General features: G+C 35.5%; 1 protein-coding gene and 1 non-coding gene across 3 annotated transcripts in view; both read left to right on the forward strand.

The window, feature by feature from the left end:
* Positions 1–27,717, forward strand: part of FAAH2 (fatty acid amide hydrolase 2) — a 259,715-nt gene that overhangs the window by 22,275 nt on the left and 209,723 nt on the right. The window contains exon 2 of one of the 2 annotated variants that reach the window (XM_072956516.1): positions 23,131–23,370. In XM_072956516.1, the coding sequence (XP_072812617.1) occupies positions 23,179–23,370 (192 nt within the window). In that variant the 5' untranslated portion in view covers positions 23,131–23,178. Of the gene's footprint in view, positions 1–23,065; positions 23,371–27,717 lie in introns of those variants that run through there. The other variant, XM_006218839.4, reaches the window with a different exon arrangement.
* On the forward strand, positions 14,676–14,782 carry LOC116279279 (U6 spliceosomal RNA). Its single transcript, XR_004188640.1, has one exon. It is a non-coding gene; the product is annotated as a U6 spliceosomal RNA (small nuclear RNA).

Here is a 27,717-nt window from a genome sequence, read left to right on the forward strand (position 1 = left end):
ACTTCACTTAGTATAATTATCTTTAGGTCCATCCATGTTGTGGAAATGACATTTCATTCCATCTCATGGCTGATTTATATTCCATTGTGTATATATATATATATACATATATATATGCCACATTTTCTTTTTCTATTAATCTGTCAATGAATATTTAGATTGCTTCCATGTCTTGGATATTGTGAAAAGAACTGGCATGAAAATTGGGGTATATTTATCTGTTTTTTTGGATAACAGTTTTCTCCAGATATATGTACCCAGGAGTAAGATTGCTGGCTCATAAAGTAACTCTATTTTTAGATTTGTACAAAACCTGCATACTGTCTTCCATAGTGGATTCATTATTTTGCATTCCTACTAACAGTGTAAGAGGGTTTCTTTTTCTCCACCCACTCTCCAGCATTTATTATTTATACTTTTTGATCATGACCATTCTGGTCGGTGTGAGGTGATACCTCACTGCAGGTTTTATTTGTATTTCTCTAATAATTGATGAAGTTGAACATCTTTTCATGTGCCTGTTGGGCATCTATAGCTCTTCATTGGAGAAATATCTATTTAGGTCTTCAGTCCATGTTTTGATTGGGTTTGTTTTATTTGATACTGAGCTTCGTGAGCTGCTTGTATATGTTAGAAATTAATCCCACATCAGTCATATCATTTTCAAATATCTTCTCCCATTCAGTAAGTAGTCTTTTCATTTTGTATATGGTTTCCTATTCTGTACAAAAGCTTTAGTTTAATTTGGTCTCATTTGTATAATTTTGTTTTATTTCCATTACTGTAGGAAATGGATCAAAATATATTGATGCAATTTATGTCAGAGAGTGTTCCAGCTATGTTTTCCTCTAGAAGAATTATAGTATCTTGTCTTACATGTAAACCTTTAATCAATTTTCAATATAATTTTTGTATGTGGTTTTAGAGAATATACTCATTTATTATTTTCCATATACCTATTAAGTTTCCTCAGCATCATTATTGAGGATATTGTTTTATCCATCATATTCTTGCCTTCTATGTCATAGATTAATTAACCATAAGTATTTGGATCCATTTCTGGATTTTCTATCCTGTTCCATTGACCTATATGGCAGTTTTTCTGTCAGTACAATACTGTTTTGATTACTGTAGCTTTGTAGTATTGTCTGATGTCAGGGATCCTGATTCCTCCAGTTGTGTTTTTCTTTCTCAAGATTGTTTTGGAAATTTGGGGCTTTTTTCTTTAAAACAAATTTGAAAAAGTTTTGTTCCAGTTCCGTGAAAAATACCATTTGTAATTTAATGGGTATTGCATTGATTCTGTAGATTTCGTAGGGTAGTATGACCATTTTAACAATATTGATTATTCCAGTCCAAGAACATGGTATATCTTCACATCTGTTTGTGTTGTATTTAGTTTTTTCATCAGCATTTGATAGTTTTTAGGGTACAGATCTTTTAATCTATTTTATTTTTTAACATTTTTTATTGATTTATAATCATTTTACAATGCTGTGTCAAATTAAAGTATAGAGCACAATTTTTCAGTTATACATGAACATATATATTCATTGTCACATTTTTTTCTCTGTGAGCTACCATAAAATCTTGTGTATATTTCCCTGTGCTAGACAGTATAATATTATTTATCTATTCTACAATTTTGAAATCCCATCTATCCCTTCCCACCCTGCAACACCTTGGCAACCACAAGTTTGTATTCTATGTCTATCAGTCTTTTTCTGTTTTGTATTTATGCATTTTTTTTTGATTCCACATATGAACGATCTCATATGGTATTTTTCTTTCACTTTCTGGCTCACTTCACTTTGAATGACATTCTCCAGGAGCATCCATATTGCTGCAAATGGCGTTATGTTGTCAGTTTTTATGGCTGAATGGTATTCCATTGTATAAATATACCACTTCTTCTTTATCCAGTCATCTGTTGATGGACATCTAGGCTCTTTCCATGTCTTGGCTATTGTATATAGTGCTGCTATGCACATTGGGGTGCAGGTGTCACTTTGAAGTAGTGTTCCTCCGGGATATATGCCCAGGAGCGGGGTTCCTGGGTCACATGGTACATCTACATCTAGTCTTTTGAGGAATCTCCATAGTGTTTTCCATAGTGGCTGCACCAAACTACATTCCCACCAGCAGTGCAGGAGGTTTCCCTTTACTCCACAGCCTCTCCAGCGTTTGTCATTTGTGGATTTTTGACTGATGGCCATTCTGATTGGTGTGAGGTGATACCTCATTGTAGTTTTGATTTGCATTTCTTTGATAATTAGTATACTGAACATTTTTTGATATGTCTATTGATCATTTGTATTTCTTCCTTGGAGAATTGCTTGTTTAGGTCTTTTGCCCATTTTGGATTGGGTTGTTTGTTTTTTCCTTATTGAGTCATATGACCTGCTTATATATTCTGGAGATAAAGCTTTGTCGGTTTCATTTGCAAAATTTTCTCCCATTCTGTAGGTCGTCTTTTTGTTTTTCTTCTGGTTTCCTTTGCTGTGCAGAATCTTGTAAGTTTCATTAGGTCCCATTTGTTTATTCTTGTTATTATTTTTATTGCTTGAGTAGACTATTCTAGGAGAACATTTTTGAGATGTATGTGAGATAATGTTTTGCCTATATTTTCTTCTAGGAGGTTTATTGTATCTTGTCTTATGTTTAAGTCTTTGATCTATTTTGAGTTGACTTTTGTGTATGGTGTAAGGGAGTGTTCTAGCTTCATTGCTTTACATGCTGCTGTCCAGTTTTCCCAACACCATTTGCTGAAGAGACTGTCTTTATTCCATTGTATAGTCTTTCCTCCTTGTCAAAGATTAGTTGACCAAAAGTTTGTGGGTTCATTTCTGGGCTCTCTATTTTGCAACATTGGCCTTCATGTCTGTTTTTGTACCAATACCATGCTGTCTTGATGACTGTAGCTCTACAGTATTGTGTGAAGTCTGGGAGAGTTATTCCTCCAGTCTCTTTCTTTTTCTTCAGTAATGCTTTGGCAATTATAGGTCTTTTATAGCTCCATATAAATTTTATTATGGTTTGTTGTAGTTCTGTGATATACGTCCTGGATAATTGGATAGGGATTGCATTAAATTGGTAGATTGCCTTGGGCAATGTAACCATTTTAACAACATTGATTCTTCGAATCCAACAGCATGTGATATATTTCCATTTTTTAAATTCTTCTTTAATTTCCTTCATCAATGTTTTATAGTTTTCTGTGTATAATTATTTCACCACCTTCGTTAGATTTTTTTCCTAGGTATTTTATTACTTCGGTTGCTATTTTAAAGGGGATTGTTTCTTTATTTTGTTTTTGTGTTGATTCATCATTAGTGTGAAGAAATGCAACTGATTTTCAAAAGTTAATTTTGTAACTTGTTACTTTGTTAAATTCTTCAATCAGCTGAAGTAGTTTTTGTCTGGACCCTTTAGGGTTTTCTATATATAGTAACATGTCATCAGCATATACCTCTTCCTTTCCAATTTGGATACCTTTTATTTCTCTGTCTTGCCTGATTGCTATGGCTAGGAATTCCAACTATGTTGAATAAGAGTGGTGGTAGGGGCATCCTTGTCTTGTCCCAGATTTTAGTGAGAAGCTTTTGAGTATTTCACCATTGAGTACTATGCTGGCTGTAGGTTTGTCATATATAGCTTTTATTATGTTGACATACGTTCCCTCAATACCCACTTTGGTGAGAGTTTTTATCTTAAATGGGTGTTAAATTTTATCAAATGCTTTTTCTGCATCTATTGAGATGATCATGTGTTTTTTGTCCTTTCTCTTGTTGATCTGATGTATTACATTGATTAATTTGCAAATGTTGAACCACCCTTGTGTCCCTGGGATGAACCACACTTGGTCATGATGTATAATTTTTTTATGTGTTGTGGATTCTATTTGCTAATATTTTGGTGAGGAATTTGGCACCTATGTTCATCAGTGATATTGGCCTATATTTCTCTTTTTTGGTAGTGTTTTTGCCTGGTTTTGGTATCAGGGTAATGGTGGCTTCATAGAATGAGTTTGGGAGTATTCCCTCCTTTTCAATCTTCTGGAAGAGTTTGAGAAGGATTGGTCTGAGTTTTTCTTTGCATGTTTGGTAGAATTCCCCAGTGAAGCCATCCGGTCCTGGACTTCTATTTGTAGGGAGGTTTTTTTTTTTATTGCTATTTCGATTTCCTGTCTAATGATTGGTTTGTTAAAGTGGTCAGTTTTCTTCTTGATTCAGTCATGGTGGATAATGTGTTTCCATAAACTTGTCCATGTCCTGTAGGTTATCTAGTTTGGTTCCATTTATTTTTTCAGTATATTCTCGTATGATATTCTGTATTTCTATTTTATTTGTTGTAATTTCTCCATTTTGCTTTCTCAGTTTGCTTATTTGTGCTCTCTCTTTTTTCTTCTTTGTGAGTTTGGCCAGAGGTTTGTCGATTTTTTTTACTTAAAAAAAAAAACAGCTTTTGGTTTGATTAATTTTTTCTATGGTAGTTTTAAATCTCTATTTTATTCATTTCCTCCTTAATCTTTATTATTTCCTTCCTTCTGCTGCCTTTTTGGGTTTTTTGCTCTTCTTTTCCTAATTCTTTTTGTTGGTGAGTTAAATTGTTTATTTGACATTGTTCTTCTTTTTGAGGAAGGCCTGTATTGCTATAAACTTCTCTCTGAGCAATGCCTTTGCTGTGTCCCATAAATTTTTTGTCATTATGTTTTCATTTTCCTTTGTGTCAAGGTATTTTTTAGTTTCAACTTTGATTTCCTCATTGACCCATTGGATTTTTAATGGCATTTTGTTTAATCTCCATGCTTTCCTTTTTCTCTCCTTTGCTTCTCTGTAGTTGACTTCTAGTTTCATGGCATTGTGGTCAGTAAAGATGCTTGTGATAATTTCAATTTTCTTAAAATTGTTGATGTTTCTTTTGTGCCCAAATACATGATCATTCCTAGAAAATGTTCCCTATGCACTTGAAAAGAATGTACATCCTATGTTTGGGGGCTGTAATGCTCTGAAAATATCCACCAAATCTAATTTTTCTATTGTGTTATTTAATTTCTCTGTTGCTTTATTTATTTTATGTCTGGAAGATCTGTCTAGTGATGTTAATGCAGTGTTAAAATCTCCGACTATGATTGTGTTCCCATCAATATCCCCCTTTATCTCTGTTAATAATTGTTTTATGTACTTAGGCGTGTCCTATATTGGGTGCATATATATTAATGGGTGTTGTATCCTCATCTTGTATCACTCCTTTAACTATTATAAAATGTCCTTCTTTATCTTTCTTTATGGCCTTTGTTTTAAAGTCTATATTTTGTCTGAAATCAGTCCTGCTACACCTGCTTTTTTGTCTTTTCCATTCGTATGGAATATCCTCTTCTATCCTTTCAGTCTCAATGTATATGTGTCCTTCTCCCAAAATGGGTTTCTTTTATGCATCATATTGAAGGTTCTTGCTCTATTATCCAGTCTGCCACTCCATGTCTTTTCATTGGAGCAGTATGTCCATTAACATTGAAAATAATTAATCATAGATGTGTGTTTATTGCCATTTTCAGCTTATTTTTGCATTTTATTTGGTATTTCCTATTTGTTCCTTTCTTCTTCCTTTTGTGGTTTGGTAATCTTCTTTTCTATTATCATGGATTTTGTTTAGATTTTGTGACTCCCTTGTAAGTTTTTGGCTTGTGGTTACCCTTTTTTTGTTAATCTATTAGCCCATTACTATATCTTTAACCCATCATATCGAGAACAATCTAAAAAAGAAAAAAAATCTATATTTTCTTCCTACCCTCTCCCACTCTTAATGATTTAGATGTCTTCTTTTCCAAGTTCGTGTTTATTTTATTTGTAATTCATGAGTTATCACCTTTCCAGTTATGAGTTTCTCATTTTTGTATCATCTTGCTGCTTTTCAATTTAGAGTATTCCTTTCAATATTTCGTTTAGCATGGGTTTATTTTTGCTAAGCCCTTGTAGTTTTTGCTTGTCTGTGAAATTCTTTTTCTCTCCTAAGGGATAGCCTTGCTGGATACAGTAGCCTAGGCTGCATCTTTTTTTCATTCAGGACTTTCAATATATCTTGCCACTCCCTTCTTGCCTGTAGTGTTTGTGTGGAGAAATCAGTTCAGAGCCTTATGAGGGTTCCCTTGCAACTCACTCTTTGATTTCTCTTGCTGCCTGTAGGATCATTTCTTTATCCTTCAGTCTGGCCATCTTGATTATGATATGTCTTGGTGTGGATCTGTATGAGTTCTTCCTGTTTGGGACCCTCTGAGATTCCTGTACTTCGATATGTGATTCCTTCTTTAAGTTTGGGAAGTCTTCAGTCATGATTTCTTCCAATACCTTTTTCAATCCCCTGTGATCTTTCTTCCCCTTCTAGGACCCCTATAATGTGAAGATTGGTGCACTTTATGTTATCCCATTGGTCCCTTATGTTGTTTTCATTTGTTTTTATTTGTTTATCTCACAGTTGTTATGATTGGGTGCTTTCTATTGCCCTGTCTTCTAGGTCACTTATTCGTTCCTCTGCATTATCTAGTCTGCTTTGTTCAGCCTTTAGATCATTTCTCATCTCACCCAATGAGTTTACCAATTGTTCTTGGCTCTTCTTTATAGGTTCAATTTCATTTATGACATATTTTATATTTGTAAATACTATTTTTTAGTTCCTTCAGTACTTTGATCACTCTTTTTTTGGAATCTTAATCTAGTTGGCTATTGATGTCTATTTCATTGATCATTCTTTCATGGGGTTTCTCTTGTTCTTTTAATTGGGAATGGTTTCTCTGCTTCTTCTTCTTGCTTGGATCTCTCTGTCACTGTGGCTTAAGGAGTATCTGTTATCTACTGTGATCTTTAAAATTTATTTATTTATCTATCTAATGCCTATGTAGGAATGAATCAAAAAAAAAGGAGAGAGAGAAACAGAATTTTAAAAGAAGTGAGAAACAAGGTTTGAAAACAGTGTGTAATCAATTATAGAAGAGCAATTTGAATTAGACTAGCATTCAAGTTGAGATGTCCTTTCAAAAACCCTTTATAAAAATGAAAAAAATTAAAAAAACTGTATTTGAGACCTATCTGTAATCAATAACAGGAAATTAAAACCAAAAGAAATGAAAATGAAATCAGGTGGATTTTTAAAAAACAATAATAATATAACTACTTTAAAAGAAAAATTTAAAAGGAATTAAAACTAGAAGCACATGCAATTCTTTAGAAAGTAGAAATTAAAAAGGTAATAGAAAATAGAACAGATAAAAAAGATAAAATAAAGAGAGAATTTTAAAAGAAAGGAGGAAAAACAGGCTTGAAAACAGTGTTTAATCAATTATAGAAGAGCAATTTGAGTCAGACTAGCATTCGAGTTGAGACGTCTTTTTAAAAACTGTGAAAAAAAGGAAAAAAGATGAAAAAACAATATTTGAATCCTCTGTATAATCAATAACAGGAGGTCACAACCAAAAGGAATGAAAATGAAATCAGGTCTGTTTTTAAAAATAATAGTAATATAACTACTTTAAATGAAAAAATTAAAAGGAATTAAAACTAGAAACATATACAATTGTTCAGAAAGTAGAAATTTAAAAAAAAAATAGTACATGTAAAAATATATGATAAAGAGAAAATTTTAAAAAAGGGAAGGAAAAAAATGTTTGAAAACAGTTTATAATGAATAATAGAAGAGAAATTTGAAGCAGAATAGCAATTGGGTTGAGACGTCTCTTAAAACCCTTTAAAAAGAGAGAAGAGGAAAAAAATATATTTGAAACCTGTGTATAACAGGAGATCAAAACCAAGAGAAATAAAAATGACATGATGTGGATTTTTAAAAATAATATTAATTACATTATGTTAAAAGAAAAATTGTAAAGGGATTAAAACTGTGAGGATATATAATTATTTAAAAAGTAAACATTAAAAAGGTAATAGGAAATATAACAGGTAAAAACATTAAAAAAAAAGGGAGGGGTGTTCTTCTGGAGACTGTGTGCTCTTAATTAGAAGTTTTTCTGTGTTCTCTCTGTTTCATGAACTCAACTTGCTGTTTCTAAAGGCCTTCTGTTGGTGCCCTCATCTGTGCTGCTCCCAATGCCTGTTGGCAAGCAGATCTCGCCCCCTGACAGCACTAGGTCAGGTGCAGCTCTCCTCCAATGTGGGCGAGCTGGACACTGCCCTTCCCGACGCCGCAGTCAGATGTTGCAGACTGACCACGTGTATGGGCAGATCGCGCCCCCTCCCAGCACTGCAGTCAGGTGCAGCATTCCTGTCGGAAAGGCAGGGGGCCACCCGCCATCTCCTGGCACCAGTCACTCTGCAGCTCTGTGCCACTTCGTGCTCTGCTTTCAGGGCGGGAGGCCACCCAAACTCTCACAGCACCAGTCGCTCTGCAACTCTGCATGGCCATGTGCTCCACGCTGCTGAGCCCTCCGTGACAGGTCGGTGCTCCGCAGGTGGGCCCCGGGAAGACCGCGGAACAGCCCCACCCCTATTCTGTGCCCAAACTCAGCTCCTTGTTTGTCCTGGCAGAGCGAACTCTGTGAGACACCAGGGCGGAAGGATCCTATCTGCCTTGGACTGCAAGCAAGTCACCGTCTGGCCTTTGAGGCTGCTGAGCCCCCAGGTGCGGATTCATGTTTTGCCCCTGCCCCCACCTGGGTGCCAAGCGCCGGAGGATATGGCAGCCATGCCTTAGCCCCACCTCTCCTTGCCAAAAACCTTCTGCGGGTTTTCAGATATGCGGGTATGCACCCTTCCCCCCAGGGCCCATCAGCCATGCTGTTTTATGGAGGGCCCAGGTTGTTCTGCCCTGTGCAACCACTCATCCACGTTGCGCAGCACCCTGCAGTCCCCTGGGCTGCCTGAGTACAGCTGCCCCCGTCCTCCATCTGACTCGGTCATCCTGTCCTGGCCTCCAGCTGCTGGCTTGGGTCTTGGACTGGGTGTCACAGGGACCCTGTGCCTGTTTATCTTAGTTCTGTAGGTCAATGTCTACTCCATTCAGATCTGAGCCTCAGAGGCTCCCCCTCTGTCCTGCTGGCCTCTTCTTGGAGAGGGGGAGACCCAGTGAATGACCACTAGTCCCCCTTTGCTGCTCCCTCCCTGTGGGACAGTTCCTGCACTGTTTTGCCTTTTCTTGTTTCTTTATTTTTCTTTTCTCCTACCAGAAATTTGGCGTTTTGTCTTCTGAAGAGGACGATGTTCTGTTGGAGTTCTGAAGGTGCTCTGGTTGGCTGAGTGGGTCCATGTATGTGAGTCTTGGTGTATCTGTGGGACAGGGTGAGCCACGAGCATCCTACTACTCCTACATCTTGGCCTCTTCCTGTATCTTTAATGTTATGTTTGGATTCTTTTTTTGAGGGGGATGCATATCTATTATAGTCTTTTGGTTTGCTGTTACTGTGAGATATATGTATAACTATATGTATAACAACTAAGTTGCTAATCTCTTAATTTCATATGTATTTTAAATACCCTGCATTCATATTATCCTACCCTCATGATGACTGGTTTTAATATCATATTTTACAACTAATTGTTTTGTGTACTATTTAACTGTTTATTGTAGAAACAGATGGTTTTACTACCTTTGTCTTTTAGCTTTCCTATTAGTTTGTGTGTGGATGATTTCCTAACTTTACTGTATGTTTGTTTTAATGGTGAGCTTCTCTGTTTCTTATTTTTCTTGTTTCTCATTGTGACCATTTTTCCCCACCTAAAGAAGTTACTTCAGCATTTGTTGTAAGGCTGGTTTGGTGTTTCTGAATTATTTTAGCTTTTGCTTCTCTGTAATGTTTTGATTTCTCTGTCAAACTGGAATGAATGCCTTGCTGCGTAACATATTCTTGGTTTCAAATTGATCCCTTTCATGACTTTTAATATATTGTGACACTCTCATCTAGCCTGAAGAGTTTCTGCTGAAAAATCAGCTGATAACCTTATGAGAGTTCCCTTTTATGTTACTTCTTGCTTTTCTCTTGTTGCTTTTAATATCTTCTCCTTACTTTTGTCAATAAGACTATTATGTGCCTCGGTGAGCTCCTCTTTGTGTTAAACCTGTATGGCACTCTCTGGACTTCCTGGACTTGGGTGACTATCCTTTTCCAAGATAGGAAAGTTTTCAGCTATTATCTCTAAATTTTTTTTCAGGTCCTTTTGCTCTGTCTTCTTCCTCTGAGAACCCTATGATGCAAATATTAGTGCCTTTGATGTTGTCCAAAAGATCTCTTTAACTATACTCATTTCTTTTCATTCTTTTTTCTTTTTCTGTTCTGGAGTAGTGAATTCCACTACTGTCTTCTACCTCACTCATCTATTCTTCAACTTCATTTAGTCTACTCTTGCTTCCTTCTAGTGTATTATTCATTTCACTTATTGTATTCTTTACCTCTGTTTGGTTGCTCTTTATATTTTTGAATTCTTTTCTAAAAACTTCTATCTTCTTGCTCTGTGTATCAGTTCTCCTCCTGAGTTCTCTAATCATCTTCATGATCATTACTCTGAAATTTCTTAGATAGATTGCCTATGTCCTCATAACACTTCTTCTGTGATTATATTTTGTGACTTTATGTGAAACATATTCCTCTGGCACCTTATTTTGTCTAAATTTCTATTTGTATTTTTATGTATGTTATACATTAGTTATGTTTCTTGACCTTGGAGAAGTGGTCCTCTCTAGGAGATGTTCTATGCATCCCAGCAGTGCACTCCCCTCTCATTACCCAAGGGCCAAGAGCCAGGTAGTCTGAGGGTAGAGTATGGCCTGTGTTTGTGGACTCAATATACAGGTTGTGGGATTGTTGTTTTCTTGCTTCTGGTCTCCCTCCCCTGGTGGATGAGGCTGACTTGTGCAGGCTTCCTGGGGGAGGGATTGGTACCTGTCCACTGGCAGGTCAAGCTGGGTCCTGTCCCTCTGGTGGGCAGGGCCATTTACATGGTCATGTCTAGAGGTGGATGTGGGCTCAGGAAGACTTTAAGCAGCCCATCTGCTGATTGGTAGGACTGTGTTCCCAGCCAATTTGTTGTTTGGCCTGAGGCATTCCTGAACTTAAGCCTACAAGCTGTTGGGGTGGGGCTGGTCTTGGTGCTAATGACCCAAGCAAGATACCAGCCTCTAGATGTTTACCATCAGCTTTTATGTCTCCAGGGTGAGCCACGGCTATTCCCAAACCTCTCCAAGAGACCTTCAAAAACTAGCAGGCAGGTCTGGCCCAGGTTTCTATGAAATCACTACTTCTGCTATTGGTCCTGGTGCACATGAGATTCTGTATGCACTCTTTAAGACATTGAAGTTTCTGTTTCCCAAGTCCTGTGAGTCTTCTGCAATTAATCCCTGTTGGCCTTCAAAGACAAGTGTTCTGGGGGCTCCTATTCCTGATGCTGGACTCCCGGACTGGAGTGCCTGACATGGGGCTCAAAACTCTCACTGTTGTAGGAGAACTTCTCCAATATAATTATTCTTCAGTTTCTGGGTTGCCCACCTGGGGAGTATGGAACCTGATTATTTTGTGAGTATGCCTCTCCTACTGTTCAAGTGTGGTTTTCTCTTTATGTCTTCAATTGAAGAAGATCCTTTTGGGTAGGTTCCACTCTTTTTTACTGATGGTTGTTCAGCAGCTGGTTGTGTTTTTCTTGTGTTCATGAAATGAGGCAAACTCAAGGTCCTGCTACTCCACCATCTTGCCAAGATTCCTCTCATATGCTTTTATACAACTTTTTAGAATCTCTTTATTTCAAATTGAAGGAAACTGTTTATTATTTCTTGTTAGGTATTTCTAGTATTGATGGACTCACTCAGATTATATATGGAAAATTATTTATTTTATTTCATTTTTAAAGAATAATATCTCCAAATATACTAATATAGCTTGAAAGATTTTTCTGTATGCACTTTTAGCATAATATCTCACTCCATTCTGGATTCAGAGGGTTTCAACTGAAAGAATAACAGATAACCTTATGGGAGAATTTCTGGTACATAAGTATCATTTCCCTTGCCATTCACAAAATACTCTCACTGTTTTAATTTTTACCACTTAATTACAATATATCTTTCTGTGGACTTCATTGGATGATCCTTTATGGTGACTTTTGGGTTTTCTTTGATTTTCTGAATCCATTTTTCCATCAATAGATATTCAGTTTGCTTCCATATCTTGGGTATTAAACATAATGCTGTAAGAGCATGACCATTCATATATCTTTTTGAGTTAATGTTTTAATTGTCTTCAGATAAATACCAGGAAGTGGAATTGATGAATCATATGTTAATTCTATTTTTAATTTTCTGACGAAACTCCATTGTTGTCCATAGTGACTGCACCATTTTACATTGCCATCTATAGAGCATAAGATTTCTATATTCTTGACATCCTCACCAACCCTTGTTATTTCTTGTCTTTTTGATAGTAGCCATTCTAATAGGTGTGAGATAACATCTCATTCTCATTTTGATTTGCAGTTTCCTGAAGATTAGCATTATTGATCATCTCTTCATGTACCTGTTGGCCATCTGTATATTTTCTGAGGAAAAATGACTGTTCAAAACTTCTGCTCATTTGTAAATCAAATTGTTTTTGGTATTGAGATGTATGGGTTATTTATATAATTTGTATATGAATCCCCTATCATATATATTATTTGCAATTTTTTTCTCCCATTCAAGAGGTTGCCTTTTTATTCTGTTGATGTTTTCCTTTGCTGAGCAGGAGCTTTTTAGTTTGATGTACTCCACATTGCTTATCTTTGCTTTGGTACATTTGCTTTTGGTGTCATATTCAAAATATATCACTAATATCTTTGTCAAGGAGCTTATCAGCTATATTTACTTCAAGGCATCTTATGGTTTATGGTATTACATTAAGTCTTTAATCCATTTTGAGTTGACTTTTGCATATGATTGAGGATAGTGCCCCAAGTTTCTTCTTTTGTATATGACTTCCAGTTTTCCCAACACCTCTTATTAAAGTGACAATTATTTCTATATTTTATATTCTTGGCTCCTTTGTCATAAATTAAATGACCATATATATTTGAGTTTATTTCTGGACTCTCTATTCTGTTCTATTTGTGTACATGTCTTGTTTCTATGTCAAGCCCATACTGTTTTACATATTATAATGTTGTAGTATACTTTGAAGCCAGAAACATAAAGCTTCCAGCTTTTTTTTTTTCTTACTCAAGATTGCTATGGCTGTTTGAGCTCATTTGTGGCTCCATACAAACATTAGGATTGTTTGTTCTATTTTTGTGAAAATTCTCATTGGAATTTTGACAGGTATTGGGTTAAATCTGTGCATTGCTTTGGGTAGTATGGGCTTTTACAACATTACTATTTTCAATCAATGAGCAATTGAATACCTTTATATTTACTTTTGTCTTTTTATTTTCTTTCATTTCTGTTTTGTATTTTTCATATACATGTTTCTCACCTCTTTGATTAAATTCACTGTGAGTTTTTTTTCTTTTTTGATGCAACTGTAAATTTTTTTCTTAGGTTCTTTTTGTTATTAGAATAAAGCTAATTATTAGTATAAAGAACCACTACAGATTCTTGAGGACAGATTTTGTACTTTGAATTTTCTGAATTAATTCATTAGTTCCAAAAATTTTTGGTGGAGTTTTCTGGGTTTCTCATATATAATGTCACATCATCTATAAATATTAATCATTTTACTACTACTTTTCCAATTTATATAACTTATTTTCCTTACCTAACTGTTCTGGCTAGGACGTCCAAAATTTTGTTGAAGAAAAGTGGTAAAATGAACATCTTTTTTGTGTTCCTGATCTTAGGAGAAAATTTTTTAACTTTTTACCATTGAATATGGTGTTAGCTGTGAGCTCATTATATATGACTTTTATTATTTTGAGGTACATTCCCTGTATACCCATTTTGTTGAGAGTTTTATCATAAATGGATCTTGAATTTGGCAAGTGATTTTTCAGAATCTATTGAGATAATCATAACTTTATCCTTTATTTCATTTATGTGGTGTCTTACACTGACATGAAGATGTTGAAATATACTTGTACTCTTGGAAAAAAACCACTTTGAGTGTGGTGTGTGATCTGTTAAATATATTGTATTTAGTTTGCTGATATATTGTTAAGGATATTTGCATCTATATTCATCAGGGATATTGGACTGCAATTTTCTTTTTTCATGGCATACTTGCCTGGTTTTGATATCAAAGAAATACTCACCTTGAAAAATATGTTTAGAAAATACCCATTCGCTTCTATTTTTGAAAGAGATTGACAAGCATAGGTATTAATTCATCTTTGAATGTTTGGTAGAACTTACCAATGAATATTTGGTAGAAATTAGCAGTGAAGTAAGCTATTCCTGAATTTTTGTTTGTTGGAAGTTTTTGAATACTGATTCAATAACATTAGTAGTAATTAGTCTGTTCAGATTGTCTATTTCTTTTAATTCACTTGTGGAAAATATCATATTACTAAGAATTTAGCCATTTTTTTCTAGATTGTCTAGTATGTTGGGATATAATTTTGTGTGGTGTCCTTTTCCCATCACTTGTACTTCTGTAGCTTCAGCTGTAATTTCTCCTCTTTTCATTTGATTTTTTAATATGGATTCTCTCTCTTTATTTTGATACATTAGGATAAATGTTTCCAAGTGTGTTTATCTTTTCAAAGAGCCAACACTCAGTGCTTGCTTAGGCAGCACATATACTAAAATTGGACCTATACAGAGAAGATTAGCATGGCCCATGCACAAGGATGACACACAAATTCATGAAGCATTCCATACACTTAAATTTATGGGATGCAGCAAAGGCAGTGCTAAAAGGGAAGTTTATACCAATACTGGCATTCCTCAAAAAAGAAGAACAATCTGAAATAAACAATCTAACTCACCAGCTAAAAGAATTAGAAAAAAGACCAAAAAAACCACAAAAGGCAGCAGAAGGAATGAAATAAAGATCAGGGAGGAAAAAAATAAAATAGAAATTTAAAAAATACAAAATAATCAAACAAAAAACTGTTTTTTTCAAAAAGTAAATAAAACCGACAAACTTGTGCCCACACACAAAAGAAAAAAAGGAAAAGCACAAATAAGCAAAATAAGAAAGGAAATTGGAGAAATTACAACAAATAACATAGAAATACACAATATCATTTGAGAATATTATGAACAACTATATGGAAACAAACTGGATAACCTAGAGGAGATAGACAAGTTTCAGGAAACATACAGTCCACCATGACTGAATCAAGAAGAAACTGACCACTTTAACAAACCAATCACTAGACAGGAAATTGAAATAACAATTAAAAAACCTCCCTACAAATAGAAGTCGAGGACCGGATGGCTTCACCAGGGAATTCTACCAAACATACAAAGAAAAACTCAGACCAATCCTTCTCAAACTCTTCCAGAAGATTGAAAAGGAGGGAATACTCCCAAACTCATTCTATGAAGCCACCATTACCCTGATAGAAAACCAGGCAAAGACACTACCAAAAAAGACGATTACAGGCCAATATCACTGATGAACATAGATGCCCAAATCCTCACCAACATATTAGCAAATAGAATCCAACAACACATACGAAAGATTATAAATCATGACCAAGTGGGGTGCATCCCAGGGACACAAGGGTGGTTCAACATATGCAAATCAATCAATGTAATACATCACATCAACAAGAGAAAGGAGAAAAACCATATGATCATCTCAATAAATGCAGAAAAAGCATTTGATAAAATTCAACACCCATTTATGATAAAAACTCTCACCAAAGTGGGTATAGAGGGAACATATCCCAACATAATAAAAGCTATATATGGCAAACCTACAGCCAGCACAGTACTCAACAGTGAAAAACTCAAAAGCTTCCCACTAAAATCTGGGACAAGTCATGGATGCTCACTATCACAACTTCTATTCGACATAGTCTTGGAAGACCTAGCCACAGCAATCAGGCAAGAGAGGGAAATAAAAGGGATCCAAATTGGAAAAGAAGAGGTAAAAATGGCACTATATGCCAATGACATATTACTATATGTAGAATACCCTAAAAGGTCCACAAAAGAACGACTACAGCTGATTGAAGAATTCAACTAGGTGGCAGATTACAAGATTAACGTTCAAAAATCAGTGACATTTCTATATATTAATGATGAATCAACAGAAAAAGAAAGTAAAGAAACAATCCCCTTTAAAGTAGCACCCAAAGTAATAAGATACCTAGGAATAAATCTAACCAGGGAGGTGAAAGAATTATACACAGAAAGCTATAAACTATTGATGAAGGAAATTAAAGAAGACTTTAAAAAATGGAAAGATATCCCATGCTCTTTGACTGGAAGAATCAATATTTTTAAAATGGTCACACAGCCCAAGGCAATCTACAGATTTAATGCAATACCTATCCAATTAACCAGGACATATTTCACAGAACTAGAACAAATCATAATAAAATTTATATGGAACCATCAAAGACCTAGACCTGCCAAAGGATTACTGAAGAAAAAAAAGAGTCTGAAGGAATAACTCTCCCAGACTTCAGACAATACTATAGAGCTACAGTCATCAAGACAGCATGGTATTGGTACAAAAACAGACATATATACCAATGGAACAGAATAGAGAGCCCAGAAATGAACCCACAAACTTTTGGTCAACTAATCTTTGACAAAGGCAGCAATAATCTACCATGGAATAAAGACAGTCTCTTCAAAAAGTGGTGTTGGGAAAACTGGACAGCAGCATGTAAAGCAATGAAACTAGAACACTCCCTTACACCACAGACAAAAGTAAACTCAAAAGGGATCATAAGACTATATGCAATAAACTTCCTAGAAGAAAATATAGGCAAAACATTATCTGGCATACATCTCAAAAATGTTCTAAAACAGTCTACGCAAGCAATAGAAATAAAAGTGAGAATAAACAAATGAGACCTAATGAAACTTACAGGCATCTGCACTGCTAAGGAAACCATAATTAAAACAAAAAGACAACCTACCGACAAAGGAAAAAAATGCAAAAACCTACCGACAAAGGAAAAATGCAAAAATCCTCAACAAAATATTAGTAAACAGAATCCAACAGCACATGAAAAAGATTATACAGCATGATTAAGTTGGATTCATCTCAGGCACAAAAAATGTTTCAACATATGGAAATCAATTACCATATCAACAAAAGAAGGGACAAAAACAACATGATCATCTCAATAGATGGAGAAAATGCATTTCATAAAATTCCACACATGATTGTGAAAAAAAAACTCTTACCAAAGTGGGTATAGGTGAACATCCCTCAACTTAATCAACATTCTTCTGCATTTATGGCAAACCCACAGGCAAAGTAATACTCAATGTTGAAAAGCTGAAAATCTTCCCACTAAAATCTGGAAGAGGACAAGGATGCCCCCTTTCACCACTTATGTTCAGCATAATTTTGGAAGTCCTAGCCATAGCAATCAGGCAAGAAAAAGAAAGAAAATTGATCCAAATTGGAAGAGAAGAGGCAAAATTGTCACTATATGAGGATCACATGATACTATATATAGAAAATCCTAAAATCTCCACACAAAACATAGTAGAGATATGAGAATTGGCAAGGTAATAGGATGCAAGATTAACATACAGAAATCAGTTGCATTTATTTACAGTAACAATGAATATCAGAAAAGGAAATTAAAGAGAATATCCCCTTTAAAATTGCATCCAAAACAATAAAATAGTTATGCATAAATCTGACCAAGATGTTGAAAAACTTACACATGGACAACTGAAAAATATTGATTAAAGAAATTAAAGATGATTTTATGAAATGAAAAGATATACCATGCTATTAGTTTGGAAGAATCAATATTATTAAAATGGCCATACTGCCTGAGGCAACCTACAGATTTAATTTAATTTCTATCAATTTAGCCAGGATATTTTTCACAAAACTACAATAACTAATCCTAAAATGTATATGGAATCACAAAAGACCCAGAATTGCCAAAGCAATACTGAAGAAAATGAATGAAGCTGGAGGAATAATGTTCCCAGACTTCAGCCAATACTACAGAGCTAAAGTTTTCAAAACAGCATGGTATTGGCCAAAAAACAGACATATGGATCAATGGAACAGAATAGAGAAATTCAGAAATATACCCACAGACCTATTGTTAATTAATTTTTGACAAAAGAGGGAAGAATATACTATGGAGAAACAGTCTCGTCAGCAAGTGGTGTTGAGAAAACTGGACAGCCACATATAAATCAGTGAAGTTAGAACACTCCCTCACTCTATACACAAAATAAACTAAAATGGCTTAAAGACTTAAATACAAACTGTAAACACACTATAAACCTCCTAGAAGGAAACATAGGCAAAACCTTCTGTGACATAAATCTTAGCAATATCCTCTTTGGGCAGTCTACCCAGTCAATAAAAATAAAAGCAAAAATAAACAAATGGGACCTAATTAAACTTCTAAGCTTTCGCAGAGCAAAGGAAACCGTATGTAAAATAAAATGACAATCTATGGAATAGGAGAAAATAATTGCAAATGATGCAACAGACAAGGGCTTAATTTCCAGAAACAGCTCATACATCTTAATAACCAAAAAAAAAAAAACAAACAAAAAAACAAAAACAACTCAATCCAAAATTAGGCAGAAGATCTATGCAAATAATTGTCTGATGAGACATCCAAATGGCTAGTAGACATATGAAAAAGTGTTCAATATCTCCAATTATCAGAGAAATGCAAATTAAAACTACAATGAGGTATTACCTTCCACCAGTCAGAATGACCATCTCTAAAAGTCCACAATCTATAAATGCTAGAGTGGGTGTAGAGGAAAGCGAATCCTCTTACAGTATTGGTCAAAATGTAGTTTGGTGTACTCATTATGGATAACAGTATGGAGACTTCTCAAAAAACTAAAAACAGACTTACCATATGATCCAGCAATCCCACTCCTGACCATATATCCAGAGGGAACTTTATTTTGAAAAGATGTGTGCACCCCAGTATTCATAGCAACACTATTTACAATAGCCAAGACACGGAAACAACCTAAATGTCCATTGGCAGATGACTGAATAAAGAAGTTGTGGTATATTTATACAATGGAATACTATTCAGCCATTAAAAATAATAAGATAATGCCATTTACAGCAACATCAAAGGACCTTGTCATTGCCATTCTAAGTGAAGTAAGTCAGGAAGAGAAAAGAAAATACCATATATCACTTACCAGTGGAATCTTAAAAAAAAAAGAAAAATTAACTTATTTACAAAACAGGATCAGACTCACAAACATAAAAACATAGTTATGGTTGCTGGGGAAAAAGTGGTATAAAGGGATAAATTGGGAGTTCGAGACTTACAGATACTATTATACATAAACTAGATAACAAGTTTATATTGTATACCACAGGGAACTATATTAAATATCTTTTAGTAACCTATATTGAAAAAGGTTATGAAAATGAATATATGTATAATGTGTATGACTGAAAAATTATGTTTTACAGCAGAAATTGTCACAAAATTGTGTACTGACTATACTTCATTGAAAAATAAAATCTGAGATGTCTTCTCTGACCATCCATGTTAAGTGCCCTATTTTTTATTCTTATAATATCTTTTGTAGAGTTTACCAAGTTTTTATTTGAAAAGAAGTATGATTTTTTGGTTTAATTTCTAATTGTCTGGATAACTGTTTATGAGAGGAGAAATATGTCTATCTTTTTCACTCATGTAATGCTAGAAACTAGCATAGTGGTTACTTAATAAATGAAAAAAAAATCATATTCTTCAATTTCTTCCATTGTTCCTTTCTTTCTGTCTGTCTTTCTTTCTGTCTTTCTGTGTTCTTTGCTTGTTTGTTCATAACATTCTGTTCTATAATGTACATTTAATATTAGTCCATATAATATAATCTTAACATTTGTATTAGCACAGAACATTATAGTTTATATATAGATATATACAAATATATTAGTGAGCATGCTAATTATTTTAAATAGTAGTTACATTTTGGAGACCACTATTTTAGAGAATTGCAAATAGTTTGCTTTAGTTGGAGCAATGAATGTGTGTGTGAGAAATTGGCAGGAGGTAAAACTATGAGAGTCATCAGTCTCCATGCCCTAATGGTCCCAACTCCAAGAAAGCATCTATGTGCATCTTTTACAAAAACTCTCTGCAAAAAAGGAAGTCACAAAAAAAACAGGGAAAATATATGTGAATTGTTACTGACATACAATTGGGAAAGGATACTAAGGATAATATTGGTGGATGTAATGATAAAGGGAAAATTCAACTGATATGTTTACACAGATATTTAAAATATCTTTACATTTTGATAACTTTTAATAGTATTAAAAGTTAGATAACTTACTGGGGACATTATAAATATGTAAGTAATATATAAGGTTAAACCCTTATATTAAGAATTCTTACAAATTAATTTTTTAAAAGTTAAAAATCTAATAGAAAAATTGGCAGCAGACATGAACAGGTAAATCACAATAGAAGGGATATAAATGACCATTAATCATATAAAAATGTGTTCATCATCACTCTAAATCAAATAAATATAAATTTAAATAACACTGAGGATCAATTCTTCACCTATGAAATTGGCAAAGATTATACTACCCTCTTTCACGGGGATAAAAATGCAGGCCAAATATATATAGTATTAATAGGAGCATAAATTACTCTATCTGAAAAAAAATTTAAATGAAGTGCATGGTTTTTAAAAAGGGACAGATGGAAGGCAATGTAACACCAATTAGGAAAGTATTACATAATTCAGGTAAGTAGCAGTGGGAGCGGAAAGTAGAGAATAGGTTACAGACACAGTAAGGACATAAGATCTATAGTGGAAAAAGATTTACAAAGGAGTCAAGGATAACTTTTGAGTCTCCACTTTTGATTGCTAATGAATGGTGGAAATACATAAATCCCCCTGACTTTCATACCACCTTGCCCAGCAAACACACAATATTTCTTTTATTTTCTCCTCTGGAACAAAATGTAGTTTCTCCCATCTCTTTTCCTTAAAATTAGAGTGTTTCTGTTTCTTTGCCTAGTACAAACAGATATAAAGAGTTTTGATGCACTTAAGAGGCACTGTCAGAAGATTTACATTCATATCTGATTTAATCTTCATAACACTATAAGGTAGCTGTTAATGTTATTTCACAGATGAGGAAATACAAAGACATTAAGTGATTTGTACAAGGTTACAAACATAATGAGTGGTAGGTCTAGGATTTGAATCCAGATCTACCTAGTCAGTGCTCCATCAGTGAGCATTCTCTTTATCGCAGAGTCACATAATGGTCATTTACAATATAAATAATGTATCAAAAGTAAATCACAGGTAAGACTTTCACTTTGACAAAGACTTTGGTACAGAAGTTTCACTCAGCTACAGATTTTGCTTAAAATTGTAATGGAGCCTAGATTATGGCAATCTACTCTATTAGATGATTTTACTGGATCTGTCAGATGTTCCTATTATGATTACCCTACATTCCACTAGGTGCTTCCATCTAGGCTAGAGGTGCGGCAATGACAACTTTAGAATGCAAGTGAAAAGTAAATGCCTAGAATTACTCTTCCATTTCACTTAACCCAGGACATAAATGTCAAGCTTAAGTCTTATCTTCACATCAGTCACTCTTTGATAAACTCATACCTTCAAACTACAAACTTGTACTGACTGCATGCCAAGCCCAGTGTTGGGCTCTTACAAAACAAAGATGAATTAGAATGACCCTGTTCTTTAAGGAGTTCACATCTAGGTAAGGAGTAGACACAAAAGCCTAACATGTAAATAACCTAATTCTAAGGTTATGAATGCTGTGATATGGTTAATCTGTGGAGTGTGGGGTCACAATAAAGTGGCACTAAACCTATTTGGGAGTTCAGAGATTTCCTGGAGGAGGTGGTACTTGTCCTGAGCCAGATGGAGAGGGACTTGTGAAAGCATATGCAAAGATATAGAGGGGAAAGAGACCCTTCAAATAGTTCAAATGAGTAAGAACATGTGAGTGATGGAATGGGCTAGGGATGAGTTACAGGGGTTTACAGACATCAATCATTAGATCTTTGAATACCAAAGTAGATAGGGCTTGAACCTGAGGAAAACTGGGAATTACTGCAGTCACTGCATGGAAGTAACATGATTGGATTTGCATATTAGAAAGAACATCCCAAACAAAGGCAGGTTGATCAGCTAGTTATGTGTAGAAGTTCATGTAAATGTCAGTGAGATCTAAGCTAGGGCTGAATTAGGAGGGAAAGGTATTTACTGGACTTAGTGATGATTCATGAAGATGAGAGAAAAGGAAGAATCTGGGATGATTCCCAGATTCTTGGCATGGCTGACTGGGTGGATGAAAATATCATTCATGAACCTGGAGGGGCAGCAGGTTTGGGAATATGATGAGTTTTGAACATGCTGAGTCTGAAGGAAACTGAAACATTCATATGGAAGTGTTAAATAGGCATTGGATTCAAGTATCTGGACTTTAGGAGAGAGATCTGGGTGGAAATCTGATATTCATCAGTACTATCTGTTTGTGATCTTCTAAGGATTAAAGTATATGGATATACGTAATATGAATATGCTTGTTATTTAGTTGTTTGTTGAACATACCAAGTACATACAAAGGTATATTTACATCACTTTTTTTCACAGATACAAATGCAATAAATTATAATGAAAATCACTTAAAGCACACTATTTACCATGAATTGTGCTAAGTGTTTGATTATCTAGTGTTTAAGATGACTTTTTTTTTTGATGTGGGAATAATTACTCTCCTGTTTTCATAAGAGCAAACTGACTACCAGAAATAAAGTGTAAGTTGGCCAGCGCCACCTAGTGGCAGAGTTGGGAACTCCAAAGCCAGTGTTTTGTATCTCATTTTCTGGGCTGGATTACTCTAGCAGTAACAAAGAGTTTCACGGCACACAGGCCGTTGCTGGGAAGACAACTCCGCCCCTATCTCTGGCCTAGAGCCCAGCAGGTGATGACAAATAAGCCCCTGTGGAATTGTGGGTAGATACTGGACTTGGAAGGGATTCCTAAACACTTCCTTGCTTAGTAATTTATTTTCCTTTTGCCCAGGGTGCACGCAACCCTCAAGCACTAGGACCCTGCGGAATCCAGGCCGCGATGGCACCTCTGTTCACCGTCAGAATCCAGTTGCTGCTCCTGCAGGCTGTTGGCTTTCTCATAGGTCTCGTTGGCCAAGCCGTTCGAGCCTTTGGCGGCCCCAGGTTTAGCTCAAGGACGACCAGGCCTGTGACTGAACCATTACTCCTGCTTTCTGGGGTGCAGCTGGCCAAGCTGATCCGACAGAGGAAGGTGAGAGTGCTATGGAAGCTAATCAAAAGAGGGTAGGGGGACAGATCTTTCTCTGGACAACTACAGGAAGTTCAGTGATAGTGGTTGTTGCGGTAACGAGTTTGCGTTTGGTGAAAATCAGTTTCCTTTCCATCCTCTGCTAGGGCGACATAGGAAAGGCATTCATTCATTGAGGATGAAAGGCGACTTCTGGGAGTTGTAGTATACTTATACCCAGGCATTTGCTGTGGATATCAGTGGGACTATTTTGGCACCACTCATCCTTGTCCATTTGTCCTGTTTAAGCATAATAATTCTGTCGGGCTAAATCAGGTGCAGTTTATAAGCTGATTTTCAGTCTTGGAAATTTTCTCTCTGCCTCTCTGTATCTCTGTGTGTGTCTCTCTCTCAGAAGTGGTTTACAAACTGACTCTCAGTCAGTGGCGCGCTCTCTCTCTCTCCTTCTCACCCTCCCTTTCTTTCTTTTTATCCTAGGTCTACTTGCCGCTTCTTGTCTAAGGGATTTTTTAATTGAAGAAATGTAGTTCCTGCTCTAGGATAATAATAGAGTGGCTAACCATAGTACATATCAAATATCGTGCTGGTGCTTAAACATATCTTGTCTCACTGATGCAGTTGTCTAGGTAATATCTCCATTTTACATTTGAGGGAACAAAGGTAAAAGGATTTGCACAAACACAAATATTGATGGAAATACTTAATCCAAAGATTTAAGCATCTCAAACAATTGTTCTCTCTAGAGTTGTTCAGGCAGGGCCATCTATTTCTGTATCATATTGGTAGCTAGTTCCCCAAAGATAGTGGACCATAGTATTATTTCTATATTTTCCTCTTGTCTTTATTACTCTGTTCTCTCATTTGCTTTTCCTCATTGTTTTATTACAGTAATCTAGAATGCTAATTTACACTCCTGGTAACATTTCAGTGATATTTTCTATTTGGTTCCTGTACCCCCTTCAACCCCCTTTTCTCCATTCATTCTTTTCCTAACAATTGGGGAGACAGTGAGATGTAGTGGAAAGACAATGAGATGTAGTGAAAATTTTGGTCTACCTCTCTATACCTGTGAGATCCTGGAGAAGGTGTGCTATGGAAATTGCAGATAGTGCATATCAAGCACCTGGCACAGAGCAGACTGTGTAGCACAGTGATTAGAAGGGTGGGCTGTGGAGCCAGACTGCCTGAGTTTAGAAATCCTAGCTCTCCTACTAATCTAGCTACGTAATCTTGGAAACATTCCATAAACTTGTGCCTCCAATATTCTGTAAGAAATATACACTTTATAACAGAATCTACCTTATAGAGTTTTGAAAGGATTAAATGAGTTTATAAATGTAAAACTCTTAAAAGTACTGCCTGTCATAATAGTCCTGTATGAGTCTTAGCTGTTATTACTATATCACACTTTTTGAAAAGAGCCATTAATAATGTTTATGCTTACCCATGAGAAGAGATTATCAACATGTAGTTTATTTTAAAAAAAGTATTCTGAAGTGGATAATTGGACAGGATACAAAGTCTTTTTTTGTCTTAGATTTCCCTCAGTTTCTCCAAGGTTCTGCCTCCCGCAATGTGGATATTAACAACATCTGCCCTTCTTTGTTACAAATTGTTTGACACTTTCTTTCTTTCTCTGAAGCAATAGTTTTCAACTGGGGCAGTTTTGTCCCCCAGGGGATATGTTACAATGTTTGGAGACATTTTTGGTTGTTACAAGTTGGTGAAGATGCTACTTGCATTGAGTGGGTAGAGGCCAGGAATGTGGCTAAACATACTACAATGTACAGACAGGATAGCTCACTCCATAGCAAAGAATTATCTGGTTCAAAATGTCAGTAGTGCCAAGTCTGAGAAACACTGCTCCAAGACCACTATTTGAGAAAACTGGCTTCCTTTCAGTCTTTGTTAGGGCCTGGGAGGAAATCACTAAAAAGTGATTTAACCTATTTCTTATGTAAGATTATGTCAGTACCAGTCATATTTTTTGTTAAGTTTAGGGCTCTAAAATTTACCATTTCAGAGTGTCTAGTGTGTACTAGAAAGTTTGCATAGTTGATCTTCAACTCTCATATTAAACAGCAAGAAATTACTCCAAGATGGAAGTGTAACTATAAGGGAATTGACACCTTTTTAAAGAGAATTAATTCCAACAAATTGTATATACTCACTGAGATGTTACTCATATGCATTCAGATGTTATCTTTTTGTGCCTGAATATATGAATGTGTAAATCATGTACACTGGGTGAAGAAAGTTATAAAGTACTGGTATCTTCAGCTTGTCTTGACACCTTCCTCATAAAAGTCAAATGTTTTTGTTACCAAGTCCAAACTCATTCTGCTCACTGCATGACAGCCCAATAAATCAGGAGATGAGGTGTTGGGGTAAGAAGTAGTGACTTTATTTGGAAAGCTGGCAGACCAAGAAGATGGCAGAATAATGTCCTGGAGAACCATCTTCTCCAAGTCAGAATTCATGATCCTTTTATACTAAAAAGGGCAGAGAGTGTGGTTGGTTGGTGCAAACTTCTTGGTGTAGGAATTCTTTCCTCTTGGAATCCTTTGTTCTCACAGCTGTCCATGTGGTTCAGTTCATGGTGTCCCTTTATAAAACCTCCAACAAAACAAATGTTATTTTCTATTCTGCAACTTGTTATCTTTATAAGAGTGCAAAAGTTTTAATATCCTTCAAGGCTAGCACCTTGAGAATAGGTTATCCTGTATATTTCAGGCTATAGGCAACATTCTTTTACAAAAAGTGCAGAGCCAGCAAGACTAAGCCTAGAAAACAGGGCATAGGTTTAAAGCCAAAGGAACGGACCTAATATGGAGTCAGATTTTTTCTTTTCTATTACAATTCCCCACTGTCAATGTCCATTCCACAATCTTGTGGGAAAGGGGGTAACGACCATTCTGGCAACTTCCTGCTGAACGGGAGCAATGAATGGGTGATTATGGAATAGAATTGATTAGCTTTGGACTGGGAACATTCCTTAGAATCTTTAGTCAGTAGTATAATAATCTTTTTTCCCCTTTATTTACAACTATTTGAACCTGACAAAACTTCTTAGTACTTTGTTGAACTTGGAGTTTTGGTTCCAGTTCCCTATATATATCTATTAATGTTAGTTTTTTACTGTACCATAATTACATGAGATTCCTGTGCTATTCATTTAGATAAGATTAAACAAATAGGTTGACCTTTTTCAAGCTACAATGAAATTATAATCTCAATACTTATCTTTTTTAAAGAGTAACTTTAAGTCTTCTAAGGGTTCACAAAACCATCACTCCTCAGGCCTCTCAGGGATTGGGTTTGATTCTGATGATGGTGGTGCTGCTTTAGTCCAAGTGTGATGACTCCATGGCTTTACTCCAGCTAACTTGACAGATGAGTGCATAGTAATACCATGTGTGGTCCTCTCCACCTTGTAGTCAGCTGATGTTCAGGCCCTTGTTTCTCTGGTTTTAAGTAGGACTCAGTCTCCAGGTCAGAAAGGTTGAATAAAACTACTTCAGTTGGATAGGCAGGCCTGTTGGAGGCAAAATCATGAACAGAGTTTAGTAGAGTGCCTAAAGTTTTAACATAATTTACAACTGCTAAGTCTTTTAGAGCATTTATAGATTCTCCTGCCCAGGGAGACACCTGGAATGGCCTACTACACGATATTTCAAAGGGGCTTAATTTAAGCCTGTTTCTGGGAGCCACTCTGATCCATAGCAGGGCAACTGGCAAGGCCTTATCCCAAGTTAAATTAGACTCTTAACATATTTTAGCAATACTCCTTTTTAATGTATAATTCATTTTTTTGGTTTTTCTTGATTCTGGGATAAAGTTAGCTTACAGTTAATTTTCAATATTTTAGACACTTATTGAGTTATGCTAGAGCAGTCTGTTATCACTTTGGAGAGTATTAGTCAGTCCAAATTGAGGGATAATTTCTTTTAGGAGGGGTTAACCACTTTGGACTGTGTCCAATATTTCCAATATGTAACCTTTGTTTCCATGTCTGTATAAATGCCCATGAAAACTCAACAAAGAAGTACTTCTTTTATTAATAGTGAATCATTATTGTAATTTCTGGGGAAAAAGTTTCAAAATATTCAGCCTTCATGTTAATGTAGGTTAGGCCACCCAAAAGACAAAGCAAAGAGTTAACATTAAGTCATGGTCCAGGTTTTCACTTATGAGAAATAAATACAAGACTTATGGGACTTTATAAGTAAAGACCACCAAAGTAGACTGTATTTCAAATTCATTTATATAAAAACATATTAAAGATCACTTTAAAATAGTGTCCATCTTTTCTTTTAAATGGGTATACATTCATCTGCAATCATGTAAACT

The sequence above is a fragment of the Vicugna pacos genome, chromosome X (assembly GCF_048564905.1).
Source record: "Vicugna pacos chromosome X, VicPac4, whole genome shotgun sequence".
Lineage (NCBI taxonomy): Eukaryota > Metazoa > Chordata > Mammalia > Artiodactyla > Camelidae > Vicugna > Vicugna pacos.